The sequence below is a fragment of the Neovison vison genome, chromosome 9 (genome assembly GCF_020171115.1).
Source record: "Neovison vison isolate M4711 chromosome 9, ASM_NN_V1, whole genome shotgun sequence".
NCBI classification, from domain to species: domain Eukaryota; kingdom Metazoa; phylum Chordata; class Mammalia; order Carnivora; family Mustelidae; genus Neogale; species Neogale vison.
This window is the reverse complement of record NC_058099.1, coordinates 13,790,119-13,806,325: the sequence shown is the minus strand read 5'-3', so window position 1 is coordinate 13,806,325 and position 16,207 is coordinate 13,790,119. Positions and strand designations below refer to the sequence as shown.

General features: G+C 43.2%; 1 protein-coding gene across 2 annotated transcripts in view; it reads right to left on the bottom strand.

The window, feature by feature from the left end:
- CDK5RAP2 (CDK5 regulatory subunit associated protein 2) overlaps positions 1–16,207 on the bottom strand; it is a 168,972-nt gene that overhangs the window by 130,466 nt on the left and 22,299 nt on the right. For both annotated transcript variants that reach the window (XM_044265030.1, XM_044265031.1), the window contains exons 4-5: positions 8,740–8,850; positions 5,157–5,233 (exon numbers count right to left, since the gene is read on the bottom strand). In XM_044265030.1, the coding sequence (XP_044120965.1) occupies positions 5,157–5,233; positions 8,740–8,850 (188 nt within the window). The remainder of the gene's footprint in view (positions 1–5,156; positions 5,234–8,739; positions 8,851–16,207) is intronic.

Below are 16,207 nucleotides of genomic sequence, written 5' to 3'. Positions count from 1 at the left end.
CTCAGAGCAGTTCTCATCAGATTTCTAAAATGACTGCAGGTTTCCAGAAGGCAGAATAATAAAGGAAATGGCTCCACCTAAAGCTGGTTTCTCGGAAAAACTGCCACAGAACAGATTTGGTCACCACCAGCCTCCCTGCCCTACTTTGGGGTATATACAATTTTCCCAACCAAGAGCCTTGTGATCAGACACTCACATGTACAGGCCCTGTGAATTTCTGACTGAGAACAATGGAAAGTCAAGAAGGCCACACTTGCTGCCCAACCATCAAACATGAGTTGCCTGCAAATACAGACTTTATTCATATCATGCTTCCTGTCACCAATAAGCCTTCAGAAGGCCCCAGTGACATGACATCATTTTAAAGGAATCCAATGCGAACAAGTGAAAGAAAGAACGTGGGACTCTGAAGCTTGAACCAATTTGCTTCCAAAAGTAGACTCTATTATGTCCTTAGGGCGCCTCCGGGGAAATCACCTCCACACCTCAGTTTCCTCGGTTGAAGAACGACATGACTGCCTCTGAGAATTCACGTGCTAACCCCTGTGGGGGCCACATCACCGTGCCCCTTCCTCTCGGATCCGAGTGCCGCCTGCTGTCCCTGAGGCCACCTGACAGGCCCTGTTGCGATGTTCTGAGAGGCCTCGGTCTACCCCTCTGAGCTGAGAACGGGTCATCCTCCGGCCAGAACTAAGGCCACCACTGCCACTTCCTAACGCCATGAAATGTCCTCGGCCACCACTCCCTAGGTCATTTCTCCAGCAGTGCCGTCTGGAGTTCATGGGGATCCAAGTCATTCCTATCACTCCTCAAGACGTCTGACACATGGCTGAAGAATTCCAGACTAGCGGCTTTTCTTCCTGAGCCTTGGACATGGGATGTTCCCAATCCTGAATTCCCACTAACCACCAAGTGTTTTAGCCCTTGGGTTATACAGGGCCTCCTCTACAGAACGGTTCCTTCTGCCCACCCACCCCGACCCACACCCCAACCCCTGCCCAGCAAGGGCAAGTACACCGTCTCCTTGCTGTCGACCCAGATCGAACCTTGGTGTTTTACAGTTGGAATCATATACGTTGTCAAGAGGCGGACTACAATTTTTAACAAGTACCAGTATTATTCAGTTTGTTTGCATTTTAGTTATACCAATAAAATATATTCCCAATAATAAATGTTCCAACTTTTCATTTATCATCTTTGTATTTTACAGTTACTGTAGCAATAAAATTTATACTCAGCAGTACGGTGCAATTTTCCTCTACTAATGGAATTATTATTTTTGTTTGTGTTTTAAAGCTACAGAGATAAAATTTACTCCCGACAATATGTCTGCTTTTGTTTTTAATGTCCCCTTATTGGAACTGATAAATATAACAATGAAAAGCCAGCACACAAACATGTTTACTCTGCCACAGGCAGAGTGGGCTCCCGAGCCAGACCCATCCCAACCCTCTGGTACCAACCTGGACAGGCCCCCGAACTCCTGAGCCCCAGTTTTCTCCACACTCAAATGGGAATCCCAGCTGCCTCACAGCATTGTTGTGAAATTGATAAAGTGTGTCAAGTGCCTGGCACAGGGTCTGGGGCAAAGTAGGATCTCAATAAATGCCAGCTCACTCCTCCTACCCTGTCTCTCCTTATAGAATCTGGGCCAACAGATGAGAGAGAGAGAGAGAGAGCAAGGCCTAAGGCGAGGCAAGGGTAGGACAAAGTGGTCTAACCCAGCATTCCCCCTGATACAAAAAAGAACTTTCTATAAATACCACCCCCGCTTCCCCCTTTTAACTGTCAACACTTTCCCTTGATTCTTTCCATTCTAATTATAGTTCTTGAGAATAAGCAGGGGCTTTTCCTGTGACAGGTCCCATATCTTCCACCCGCCCCCGCCCTCCAAAAAAGCAACCACCATGAAAGGGTAAAAGGTTGCTGAGGGCATTAATAAAGGTTATTTTTCCACCACAACAATGTGCCACACACACTTGGACGTGCTGGGCAGTGAGGGTAGAGGGAAAGGCACACTTCGCTGGGATGTGGCAGCCCCTGGGCTTGTGTTAGGGCAGGCAAGGCACACAAAGGCCCCACAAAGGAGGAACGGGCGAGAAGCCCCATGTTCCACTAAAGGAGAACAGACTCTTGTCATGGCTTTAGAAGAGACAGAGTCATGTAGGAGGCACAAGAATCACACACATGGAAAGAAAAAAAGAATACGAAACCAGTGCTGGACCAGAAGTTAGGGGCTTGTGTTGGAATCCCAGCCTCCATCACCCTGCTGAAGTGGTGTTCCTCACGGTCCTTTCCTTCTCCAGGCCGAAACCCCCAACTCTCCAAAGTGAGATCTTCCTCCAGATGTGCCTAGCTCCCAGGACGATGGCGTGCAAATGGAAGCAAGAGTGTTTTAAAAACTGTAAAGTGCTGGGGTCCCTGGGAGGCTCAGTCGGTTCAGTGTCCCACTCTTGATTTCAGCTCAGGTCATGCTCTCAGGGTTGAGACGAGCCCCGTGCCAGGCTCCGTGCTGGGCATGAAGCCTGCTTGAGATTCTCTCTCTGCCTCTCTCTCTGCCCCTCCCCTGCCCCCCTCTAAAAATACATAAATAAATAAATAAACCAACAACCAGCCAAGTGCGGCACACACATGGGAGTGAGTTTCTACACCAGAGAAGCTCAGGAAGAGTCTGAGATGCAGGCTCCGGGCAGCCACGCGGGATTCACCATGAGCCTCCGTGTCAGGTAAGTGACAGGGAAGGCATCTAGACTGGGAAGGGACAGGAGGCAGAAGTGTCAGCCGGGCCAAAGCTAGAGCAGCAGGAACAGAACATTTTTAGTGCCTGTGAGCTTATGCCGGTGGGATAAAGAGCTGGTGGAGAGATAAGTCATTGCAAACATTCTTAAAAACAGAGCTCTGGATCTTGGGCCCTAACCTAGGAGTCGTCCCTGACATGCCCTTCCCAGCCATTAACAAGCCCTGCTGATGCTGCTCCCAAATGTCCTTCTAACCCACCCGTCCATCTCCATCGCTAATCTCTCACCTGAACTCCTGGACGCCTCCTAATGGTCTCCCTGCCTCCCTTCGTGCTCTGTGGACCATCACTTCCCACTCAGCACCCACAGTGACCTCTACAAAACTAAACTCTCACTGTGTCCGCTGCTGGAAACCCGTGACTGCTTTCCATTTATCTTGGGATAATCTCTGTTGTGGCCTCAAGACCCTCCAGAACAAGGGGGAGGCCCCCCGACTTCCCGTATTTCCTCAGACCTGCAAGGGCACTGGCTCATTCCTACAGGCTCCTCGGGGCCCCTTCCCAGCCACACGTCTCTGCGGGCGGGTCTGCTCCTACTCTGTCAGCGCCCGTTGCTCCTCTCCTCTTTCTCACAGCTCTTTTCCCACTTCATATCCAAATGCTGACTATTCCAAGTATTTTCTCGCCATCACCTCTTCTAGAACTTAAGCCCCATGTGTCTATCTGGATCACCACTGCACCCCCAGGAACCTAGTCTCAGGGCAGCACACAACAGCTGCTTAATAAATGTTTTCTGGATAAATTAATAAAACTGATCAGACCCAAAAAGGTCTGTTTGGGTGACTTGGGAACCTATGCACAGAAACACGTGCACGAGCCCTGAAACCACTCGGCCCCGTGTGTGGCATGGAAAAGAGCGCACCATCTTCGTGGGTTTGGGTTCCTGCAGGTGCATGCCTGCGAACAAGTCCTAGCCACGACCTGCAGCAGGCAGGGACAAAAAAAAAATCCAAGTTCAAACTCTCCTACTGGCTTCCGACTTGGTAAAGTCGATCTGACTTCCTGCCAGAGAGATGCTGTGCTTCAAAATGAAAACAAGAATAGCAGCAAAATAGCAACAGAAACCAACAAAACAAAAACTTATCAATCTAGTTTACTTGTTCAATCACTCACTTATTCATTGACTCATTCAGAAAATACCACGTGTGCAAGGCCGCCGTAACTCAGGGAAGCCCGGGAACCTCTAGTCTTAAGAGCCAGCAGCAGCCCAGCGGCCAGCGGCGTGGCAGAGAGAGGAATCACAGGGCCAGGCCCAGAGCAGTGCCGCTCCATCCTAAACCGAAGGCGCCGTGCTCCTGGCCCACCACCTCACGCCGGAGCTTGGCTCCCGTGACAGACGAGGCGTTTTCACTTAAGCTTTCAGCCACCTCCTTGGGCTCAGCCCTGGGAAGTCCTAGTCCACACTCACCAAGCAAAATTCTGTACATTTTGGGGTCCTGGACCCCAGACGCCCTCTGTCCCTGTGACTCCATGAGACTCCAGGCGTGCTATACACCTCCCCGGGCTCTGCTGAGCTGCAGACACGAGAAGAGGGCTGTGCAGATCCACAGTATACAGCGCAATTACGCGGTAAGCACTTATGAATAGATGGATAACCAATCAAGTCATAGACTGCATTCTTTAAACTGGGCTTGTTGATCAATAAATATTTAAATTAATTATGTGATTAACTGAAATAACAGTTTTCAAATGGTTAGTTTTAAGCAGGACACCTTTTTGAAATAAAATATTACAAGAAACCCCAGTGTGCTGAACAGATACAGAAATGAGTTATTCTGAAAAAAAAAGCCCTACCTTCTGCCCCCCCAGCCTCACTCAGACCCCTGTGAGCCCCTCCAGCTTCCATAGCAATGAAAATGAATGAGCTACCGCTAGAATTCAGGACAGGGAGGGATCTCACATATATGGTGCTGAGGAAGGAGGCCAGGCACAAAGGGTGTGTGTACAGCACACGATTCCATTCCTATAAAGTTCAGAAACGGGCAGAACTAATGATGCTATCAGTGGTCAGTGCAGTGGTTGTCCTGGTGGAGAAGGCTAAGTTCTGGGAGCACAAAGCAGACTGCCGGAGGACTGGTAATGTTCTGGTTTATCTGGATGGTGCCCCATGAGTCGTGTTTGCTTACTGAAAAGTCATCACACTGTACCCTTAAGATGGGATCGCTTTCCCCATTATATTACACTTCAAAGTTTGTTGAAAAATAATTAAATAAAAACGAACACCTCCTTGGCATCCTTGGGGCCCAGAGAGAGCAAACTGGCCTAGAAAGTGCACGGCTGTGTCCTACTGACCCACTCAGCCTTCGCCACCGGGACCCCAAGCGCCCTGCAAGCAGGTGACAGGACAACAGGTACTCACGAGGCTTTGATGAGCAGCTGCTCTCTCTCCTGGAGGTCCCGCTTCAGACTCTCTACTTCCACCTTGAGTTCGATGTTCTTCCAGTCAAGAGCAGGAAAGAAAAGAAACAATGTAAAATGCGGAACACCGGAACGTCTGCAGTGGGGAAACCGCTTTCAGCACAGACTAACTTACATGATGTTTATAATAGGCAGATGCTAGATTCAAAACCTCATTAGCCTCAGGGCACAGGGAGAAGGGAATTATTAAACACTGGTGGTCTCACAAGAAAGCCCTGGGTTTCTCAAGACTTGGAACAATTATGTAAATTTTCCAAGCTTCTAACAGCCAGAGCATTCAAACACTGAGGCATAAATGTCATACAAGTGAGGCTGATTTAAAAATTGTTTGCCCTCCGCCAAGCAAATTTACAAGCAATTCTGCAGTTTGCTTTTACCATTCCAAGGCAATTACTTCTGGTTGTTTACAATCATGCATGTGGGGGCTGCAGCAGTGGGAATGTGTTACAGCTTCAAAACAAAAACAAAAACAAAAGCAAAAAGCCCACAACATGTGGATGGATAAGTGGGAGGTCACATCAGCGCGCATCATGTTTCAGTGTGCGAGCTCACGGTCTCACGGCTCATCCAAAAGAGCCATGACTGCATGGGGCAAGCTGCCTATAAGGGACACCACGGTGCTCTCCAACCAACCACCCTCCTCTTAAGGGACTGGAATGAGGGGAGTCACACATGGCCGTGGGCTTCTAACTCACGCGGGAATCCAAAGACAGACTCTCTGGCTAACAGACTACAATGTGAGACAGCGGGGCAGGGTCGAGCTGCCCAAACTGGTCCACAAGTGTATTGCAGACAGAATATCAGATGAGCTCAAGTAGGAGAGACTGGGGTCTGAGTGTGTAGTTTGCAACGGGGTTGCTATAAACCCAAGATTTCTCTGATATCTTGCTCCTGTTTGGTTTTAATAATTCATAACAATTTTATATTCTACTCCATAATACATGCATATTATTTTAAATAAAAACCCCATTTCCAGGAAAATTTACCATCTCGGGGGACACACCTCCCATCTTTCTCCCAAGCAGCCTTGGGGGAACGAGGACCCCAGAATGAGAAGTCAGCAGGAATGAACACCAATCCATTAACGAGGACAGGAATTCAAACGCTGCCTCCCCTCTTTACCAGGAGGAAACTGTCCTAAGTCAGCAGCTGCTCATGTATTCCTCCTGTCCTGTCCCAGACATATTCCAATCACCTGGGACAGGCTGAGCAAGGGACTCAGCACTGGGACACCATGGTAAACAAGGCAGACACAAGCCCTGGCTTCATGCTAGCAGCAAACACAAAACCGGAAGCACCAGCCTGTACTCGTCCTTGCAAGCACAAGTCCAGGAGGGAAGAAAGCAGAATGTGTCCTTTCAGGCCACTCAAGCGTCAAATGAATGACACAAGCCCACCTGACACAGGGGATGTGGGGAGCAAATGAGCTAACAGATGAGAAGGGCCTGGCAGACAGCGCTCAAGATTTTCTTCGCTGTCAACAACAAGAGCTGAACAAGTCATCTGTGAGGCCGAACTTTTTCTAAAAGAAGCTGATCTTCGAAGAAAGGATGCTTCATGCCAGTGCATTGGTCTTCAACTGCATTTTGTGAAAACCCTTCAGACAGAGGGTTCCTTTTCTGCTCCAGGAAGGGCAGGGGGTTTCTGTGGTGGGAACTGACACCAGATATTCTAAACTGCTTTCTGACGAACTAACTAGCACCCAACCCAGGGATCTAAAAGGATGGAGGGCTCATGTGTCCACTAGGCTATTTTTCTCAAGCCCAATTCCTCAAGTTATAAATTCATGCACGTGATAGTAAGTTTCCGAACCACAAATCAAGACACCATACAAGCTGAAAATGGAATATCATTATAAAAAAGAACGAAGAAGCTCTCAAACCATGGTTAAGGAAAGATATCCAAGATAGTGTTAAGGAAAAATGCAAGGTGCAGAACAGGACGTGCCTGCGTTTATGTAGAAAGGGGATTTATACAAACACACGCACACACATACACATACACACACGCTTGTATATACATAAAATTCCTCTGCATAAATAATTAATAACATCAGTTAGATCTGGAGAACTAGGAGACAAGGGTGGATGAAAGTCTTTTTAGTGTATTCCTCTGATGCCTTTTGAATTTCGAGCCATGTACTTATCCAAAAACTTGAAATAAAAGCGCAGTTAAATCAGGTCATCTATTCAAGCCATGTAAAAAGAAGAAAGGCTAAACAGCATAGGACAAAAGGTCAGCAGGCCTATGTGCAAAATCCACCTCTCATAGTAGCTATGTGACACCAAGCAAGTTACTGATCTTCTCTGAATGTCAGTGTCCTTTTCTGTAAGATGAGGATAATCTCCACTGCACAGGGCTGTCCCGACAATTAAAATAAGATGATGAATGTATCAACGCCCAGGACAGTGCCTGACACAGAACAAGCAACTAACACAATTTGGCTCCTTATCGCCCAGATGTATGTAACCGTACTTACATAGAAAATGTTTTAGGCTATTGGCCTTTCCTTCAAATTACGACTGCATCTTCACTCCCTTCCAGAAAAGGAGACATTCTCACTGCCTTTCCACCCCCACACTACAGAAAAAAGAAAACCGTCTTAAGGCACAAGGGGGCTTTTCAATTCTTGGAAAAGCTCAGAAGCACAATACAATCCCTCTTCAAGAAAAGCCCATTTAAGTTCATCTGCTGAAACTCAAGGAGAGGTAGTTTTCTCCCTCCAAAAGTTTCCACTGGTCCAAACTTCAGAGGGGAAAAGATGGACCAATTCCCAGGCCGAGGGCTAATCTACTAGAGAAAGCCAAAAACTGGGCACTGAAATATTGCTCGTACTCATGTCTTTTCACGAAAGCCAAGTTCTGTTTTCCACTCTCAGGAGGAGGCCCCCAGATCAAGACTTTAGAAGGGAACAGACGTTTTTCTGACAGTTTACAAGCAAGCGCACAAGGAATCCAGAAGAGTCACAGCACAGAAAACTGACAGTCCTAACCTGGGCTGCCAAGGGAAGCTCGGTAAGACAATGGTGATAATTGTCAAGCACTGACTGTGTGCTGGGGCTCTTCGTCTGTCATCTCATTCTAATCCACACCAACAACCCTGTGACAGAGGGATGATCACTTCCCCCTGAAAGCAAACCCAGGGAGCTGAGGTGTCCCGCCTACGGTCACACGGGTTAGTTGGTAACAGCAGTTACCAGCAATCTGCAATTCCAAAGACATTCCACCACTTCACTGCTTTTGTCTAAATTATAAATAATTAAGAAAAGGCAATGGAGATAAAGACAGTAAATCAGAATTCAGATTTTAAAACGAGAGAAAAGATTCCCTTAAAATTAATCTTGTATCTCTTTGCTTAATATTAAGGTCATCCTATTGTCTTTATGCTGTCCATAATCAATTCAAATTAAATGAAAGCAGCTCTGTCTATTCAGGCTCACTCTGAGAACAAATATTAATCAAATTTCTGCTGGGAAGGACTATGAGCAAAGAAACTGGGGGTGGCGGTGAGAAGTGGGACCTCACAGTTTTATAGATGTGCTCGGTGGGGCCGTCAAATTCCTGTTGCATTCTTTCCTCCAGGAAATAGATGCGGAGCTTTAGATTAAAGTTTTCTTTCTTCAATTCAGTGATTTGCTGGAAAATAAGCACAGAAGGGTTATCGAAAAGCAAGCTCTAAAGCATGGTACCTGCATTAACCCCCACAGGTCCTAAGGCCTAAGGCCTAAGGATTTAATGTTAGGATTTAAATGTTAAATCCTAGAGAAAATTTCCCTCTGCCGCAGCTATACCAACCCAGGAGTAAGTCGTTCTCAATTTTAAGTAAGTTGTTCTCAAATTTAAGACAAGCTGAGCACTGGAATGATACTGACAGGAAAGCATTCATGTCTCCACATTGGTAATAAGTAAGGAAAAAAAGAAAAAGAAAATAGAAAGAAAGAGGCAAATCTCTTCTTTACAAAAGAAATCCAGTAAATAAATGTACAAGGATAAAAGGAAAAGACCACCATTATACACCCACTACAGTAGTAACTGATTCAGGCAAGAATCACCAGCACTAAAAGCATCAGATAAAAGATCACTGGAGAGCAGGATATTCACCCAGCTTCAAGATAATGCCCCCAAAATGGCTTATTAATTACAAAAGGAAAAGCTACCATTACTATTCATTTATTTATTTTAAAATTTACTTATTTGAGAGAGACATAGAACATGAGCATGCATGGGGAGAGGGAGGAGGGGGAAGGAAAGAATCTCAAGCAGACTCCCCGCTGAGCACAGAGCCCAACACAGGGCTCAATCCCACAACCCTGTGATCACGACCTGAGCTGAAATCAAGAGTCCAGTGCTTAACAGACTGAGCCACCTGGGTGCCCTGGTACTGGTACAATTTAGGAATCCAGTAGACATCACCTCAATCAAGGGAATATATTAAATATCACCGGTAGTGGGACAAACTGACGTGCCGTGCCTCCTGAAATAAAGCACTGAAAGCAGCAACTTCATTTAAAATGTTCCTACCCACAACTTTGAGCCTGCACCCAATTAAGGAGTCCACCAGACAAAGCCAAATATAAGGATATTAGCAATATAATAGGCCTGAACTCTTCAAAAATCTTTTTTTTTTTAAATTTTTTATATTTCTATTTGACAGAGAGAGGTAAGCAGGAGAGGGAACATAAGCAGGGGAGTGGGAAAGGGAGAAACAAGTTTCCCGCTGAGCAGGGAGCCCGATGTGGGGCTCGATCCCAGGACCCCGGAATCACCTGAGCCAAAGCCAGATGCTTAACAACTGAGCCATCCAGGTGCCCCTTCAAAAATCTTAACAACAATCTTAAGGCAAAAATGGTTGGGGAATTCTTTTTAATAAGTAGAAGTAATGGAGGCATGATTACTAAGTGCAATGAAAACATACAATCAATCTTGAATTTAAAAAAAAAAAAAAGAAAAGAAAAAGAAAAAGAAAAAAGCTCCATGAGGCTAAGTGGGGGAATCTGAGCAACAACTTTGTATTGGGTAATAGTATTATGATGTTGCAGGAGAATGTCCTAAGTAAGAAATACATGTTCTGTACTTAAGGACGCTGTCATGATGTCTGCACTTAACTCTAACAAGTAAGAAGGAATAGAAAAAGAGAAGAAAGCAAATGAAGCAAAATATTAATTGATGAACCTAGACATAGTATATATGGTTGGTTGTTGGGTGATTTTGCAACTTTTCCATAGGTTCACTTTGCTTGTTCATGGATATGCCCACAGATACCATGGGTCGTAAAACAAAGCTTACAAATTTAAATAACTGAAATCAAACCATGTTCTCTGACCATAATAAACTTGAGCTAGAAATCAATAACAAAGAAAATGGAAAATCCCCAAATACTTAGAAATTAAATAACACATTTCTAAACAATCCATGGGTCAGAGAGGAAGTCTCACAGGAAATCAGAAAATATTTTGAATTAAATCAAAATGCAAATATTATCAAAATTTGTAGAATGCAGTTAAAGTGGTGATTGGGGAAAATTTATATGATTAAATGTGTTAGAAAATAAGAAAGGTTTCAAATCAACAATCTAAGCTTCTACCTTAAGAAGCTATAATAAGAGCAAAAAAGCCCCAAGCAAGCAAAATGACAGATACACTAAAATAAGAGCAGAAAATAATAAAATGGAAAGCAGAAAGATAACAGGAAAAAAAGCCTACTTGAAAAGATGGTTCTTTCAAATGATCAATGAAATTGACAGACCTCTGGCAAGACTGGAGAAAAAAAAAGAGAAGACATAAGTTACCAAAATCAAAGAACAAAAGAGAGGTTATCACTACAGTTCCCACAGCAGAGGGATAGTAAGAGAAAAATGCATACAACTCTATGCACATAAATTGGACAACTTGGATGAAATAACACAATTCTGTGAAAAGCACAAATTATCAAAATTCACCAAAGAAGCAACAGATAGCCAGAATAGTCTTGTATCTATTTTAAAAATTGAATTTGTAATTAAAACCCTTCCAGGAAAGATAATTCTGAAACAAGATGATTTCAGTAGCAATTTCTATCAAATATTTAAAGAAGAAATCATACCATTTCTACACAATTTCTTCCAGAAAACAGAAGGTAAGGGAACTTTCCCACTTCATTTTATGAGGGCAACATTACCCCAATACCAATACCAGACAAAAACATTACTATAGTCTATAGAAAACTATAGACTAAGTCACTCATGAATAGAGATGGAAAATCCTCAATTAATTTTAGCAAATTGAAAAAGCAGATTAATACATCATGAGTGGGATTTATCCCAGGAATATACGGCTAACTCAACACTCAAAAGGCAATCCATGTAATCTACCAGACTAAAAAACTAAGAAGAAAAAATATATAATCATATCAACAGATGCAGAAAAAGCATCTGACAAAACCTAACAAGCCACTCAAGATAAATACTCAGCAAACTAGGAATTAAAGGAAACTTCTTTAATCTGCTAAAGAGCATCTACAAAAAAACCCATACATTTACAAACAACATATTTAATTAAAGATGAAAAGCAATGCTACTTCCCTAACACTGGGAACAAGGAAAGGATATCCACTCTCACAATTCCTATTCAGCATTGCATTTGAAGTCCTAGACAGCATAATAAGGCGAGGGAAAAGGAATAAAAGGCATCCAATTTGGAAAGGAAGAAATAAGCCCCATCCTTATCTGACGGCAATATGATTATCTACGTAGAAAATTGCAAGGAATCTACAAAAAAGATCCCAGAATTCTGAGTTTAGCAAAGTCAATATGCAAATACCAAGCATATTTCAATAAACTAGAAACAAAAACTGGAAACCGAACTTTTTTAAGCACCATTTTAGAATACCTGCAAAAAAATGTAAATTTATAAATATAAATCTGATAAAACATTACGTATGCTTAAAACCACAAAATGCTGAAGAAATCAAGAACCTAAATAAGTGAAGAGATTTACCAAATTCATCGATTGGAAGACAATATAATAAAGATGTCAATTCTCTCCAAACTGATCTATAGATTTAACATAATCCCAATCAAAATGCCCACAGGATTTCTGGTAGGTAGAAACAAGCTGATTACAAAATTTATCTGGAACAGTAAAAGAGCTAGATGGGTGAAAACAACTTTGAAAAAGAATCCAATCAAGCAGACTACATAAATAGACCCATACAATTACAGCTAATTGATTTTTGACAAAGCTGCTATTAACCTTAAAAATGAAACTGCCAGTTCTTCCACCAGCAAAAGATGGGTTTATTCAGGAATAGCAGAGAATTGCAATCCAGGACAAGCAAGCTGTGGCAAAACCAGAGGCCAGTCCAGAGAACAGAGGCAAGAAATGCTGTTTTACACAGGAAAGGGATTAGTCGGGAAGGGCTGAAAAGTCCATTGGGGTAAACTGGGAGTTGTAAGTATGGTGGCTTCTCCCTGGGTGACAGTCTCTCATTGGCTGGGCTGTTGCGGGGCATAAGAAACCTTCCTTCCTCCTGCTGGGATAGTTAAGTACCTACGAGCAAGGAGCTTCTCCTCCTGCAGGCTCAGAGACTGACAAGTGACAGGGCTGAAAGCTCCCTCTGCTGGCCTCTAACTCCATTCTAAACAAGGTTTTCCTTTTACTATTTTTCACAGTGAAAACAGTCTGAGGGGTTTGAAGTGGCGGGGGGGGGGGGGGGGGGTGGGAGGTTGGGGTACCAGGTGGTGGGTATTATAGAGGGCACAGCTTGCATGGAGCACTGGGTGTGGTGAAAAAATAATGAATACTGTTTTTCTGAAAATAAATAAATTCGGAGGAAAAAAAAAAAAGAAAATACAATTCAGTGGAGAAAGGCTAGTCTTTTCATTTTCAACAAATGCCATGGGAACAACTGGACATCCATCTACAAAATAATAAATCTGATCTGATGATTAGACATCTATTTGCAAAAAAAAAAATGAGCCTCAACCTATCATACCTTAAATAAGAGTTAACTCAAATTAGATCATAGATCTAAATGCAAAATATAAAATTATCTAACTTTTAGAAGAATAGATGGGAGAAATCCTTGGGACCCAGAGCTAGGCAGAGATCTTATCTAACACCCCAAAGCCATGATCCACTTTAAAAAAATTTTTCATCAATAAATTGAGCTTTGTGAGAATCTAACATTTGCTTTGAAAAACAGTGTTAAGAAAATGATTAGACAAGCTACCTCCTGGGAGAAAATATATGCATACCACAAATCTAACATAGGAACTGTATCTAGAATACATAAATAACTCCCAAAATGTAATTATAAGAAAACCATGTAATTAAAAAGAAAAAAAAAATAGGCCAAAATTTTTCAAAGGAACCTCACAGAAGAAGATAGACAGATGACAGATCATCACAAGAAAAGATTTTCAACATCTTCAGTCATTAGGAAAACAGAAATTAAAACTACAGTGAGTTTTAGTACCTGTTAAAAATGGCTAAAAAAAATTTTTTTTTTAATTGAGAACACCAAATGCTGCTGAAGATATGAAGCAAATGGGATCTTCAAACTCCCGATGGGAACACAAAAATGGCACAACCACTGCATAAGAGTTCAGCAGTTCCTTACACCTCCTCCCCACCAAAAAAAAAAAAAAAAAATCTACACTTAGTACATGACTCAGCAATTCCAGTCCTAGGTACTTACCCTAGAGGAATGAAAACCTACATTCCCCCAAAAACCTGTACACAAATGTTTACGACAACTTTAATAAGAGCCACCAAAACCGGGAAAGAACCCAATGTTCTTCAAAGGGTGAATTTATCAAGTGTGTATCTGTATGATGGACTAATACTCAGTAACTATGATACAAACAACAACATGAATGAAATTCAAAGACCTTATGGTAAGGGAATGAAGTCAGCCTCAAAAGATTATGTTACTGTATGATACCATTTATAAGACATCTGGAAAAAGCAAAATTATAGGGACTGAGACCAGAGCACTAGTTGCCAGAGGTTTGGGGTAAAGAGAGGGCTTGACCATAAAGAGACAACGCAAGGGAATTTTTTGGCATTATGGAATGTTCTGTATTCTAATTGTGGTGATGGTTATATTAGCCTAGAACTGTACAGACATATACCAAAAAAAACACATATTTATATGTTTTATACATATATATGTGTGTATTTTGATTATGACAGCTTACAAGGGAGTACATACTTGTCACAACTCATCCAACACTTAAAACTGGTGAATTTTGCTCGTTTTAATTATTTTTCAATAAAGCTGATTTTAAAAGAACTAAAATGAAATACAGTAAAATAGTAATAGCTATACTCGAATGTTAATACATCTCCGGAGGGGGGGAGGGTCCAGCATTTTAAAAAAATAATTGGTTAGAGCATATAATACTTTTCAATAAATATATTTTTCAGACAGGGCGCCTGGGTCGCTCAGTGGGTTAAGCCGCTGCCTTTGGCTCGGGTCGTGATCCCAGAGTCCTGGGATTGAGTCCCACATCGGGCTCTCTGCTTTGGCAGGGAGCCTGCTTCCCCCCCTCTCTCTCTGCCTGCCTCTCTGCTTATTTGTGCTCTCTGTCTGTCAAATAAATAAAATCTTAGAAATATATATATATATATATATATATATATATATTTCGGAATATATATATATATTTCGGACTGGATAAAAGAAAATGTTAAACAGACTCTGCATCAAACTGTCCTTGGCCCTCTTGTTAACACTTACATTTTCTGTTTTGTCACTAACGAGAACAGTATAAGAAACAATTGGTAAGTTCATTAAAGCCTCCCTTTAAATGTTTTAAGGAAACAGCACATAAAACATTGAAACAAAAAAGTCTACCCCACCAGATGCTTCCTATAAAGAGAAGCCTTATTCTATTACACAGCCAGCAATAAAATATTTATGGAGGTTGCTTAGAATACCTGCATTGTACACATTGCTACAATTCTTAACAACACTTGAAAGAATATCTGTCCTATTTATAGGTAAAGGAGTTTGTTTGTTTTTTTTAAGATTTTATGTATTTATTTGACAGAGAGAAATCACAAGTAGATGGAGAGCCAGGCAGAGAGAGAGAGGGAAGCAGGCTCCCTGCTGAGCAGAGAGCCCGATGCGGGACTCGATCCCAGGACCCTGAGATCATGACCTGAGCCGAAGGCAGCGGCTTAACCCACTGAGCCACCCAGGCGCCCCAAGGTAAAGGAGTTTTAAACAAAACAAGAGAAAGGTCAATCAGCCTTGACAAGGTTAACACAAACCCCAGATAGGCCCAAGTGAACACAATCAGCTAGAGGCACCATCTTTCCCACAACAATGCCAGCCCTGTTTTCCACTTAATTCCACATCCCCCGTAAGATTTTCCCTGACTAGCCCCATTACGCTGGACTGGGGACCCTTCTACATGTGTCCACAGACCCTCTGCTTCCTTTACAATAGCAGTTATCACACTGCATTGCACCAGCTGGTAACCTGCTTTTCTAACCAAGCCATCTCCAGGAGATTGGGAGCCACACTCACCTTGTACGTTCTCATCTGAAACTTAAGAGACTAAATACCCAGTGGCTGCCTGGCTGGATGGGTGGATACATTAGGAATTTCTTGGGGCATCTGGGTGGCTCAGTCAGTTGAGCGTCTGACTCAGTTTCAGCTCCAATCATGATCTCAGCGTGGTGGGATGGAGCCCCGTGTTGGGCTTCACACTCATTGGGGAGTCTGCTTGAGATTCTTGTTCCTTCTCCCCCTGCCCATCGCCCACTTACTTGCGCACACAGGTGAGCATGCACGCACGATCTCTCTACATATATATAAGAAGAAGAGGGGCGCCTGGGTGGCTCCTTGGGTTGAAGCCTCTGCCTTCGGCTCAGGTCATGATCCCAGGATTCTAGGATCGAGCCCCACATCGGGCTCTCTGCTCGGCAGGGAGCCTGCTTTCTCCTCTCTCTCTCTCTCTGCCTGCCTCTCTGCCTACTTGTGACCTCTGTCTGCCAAATAAATA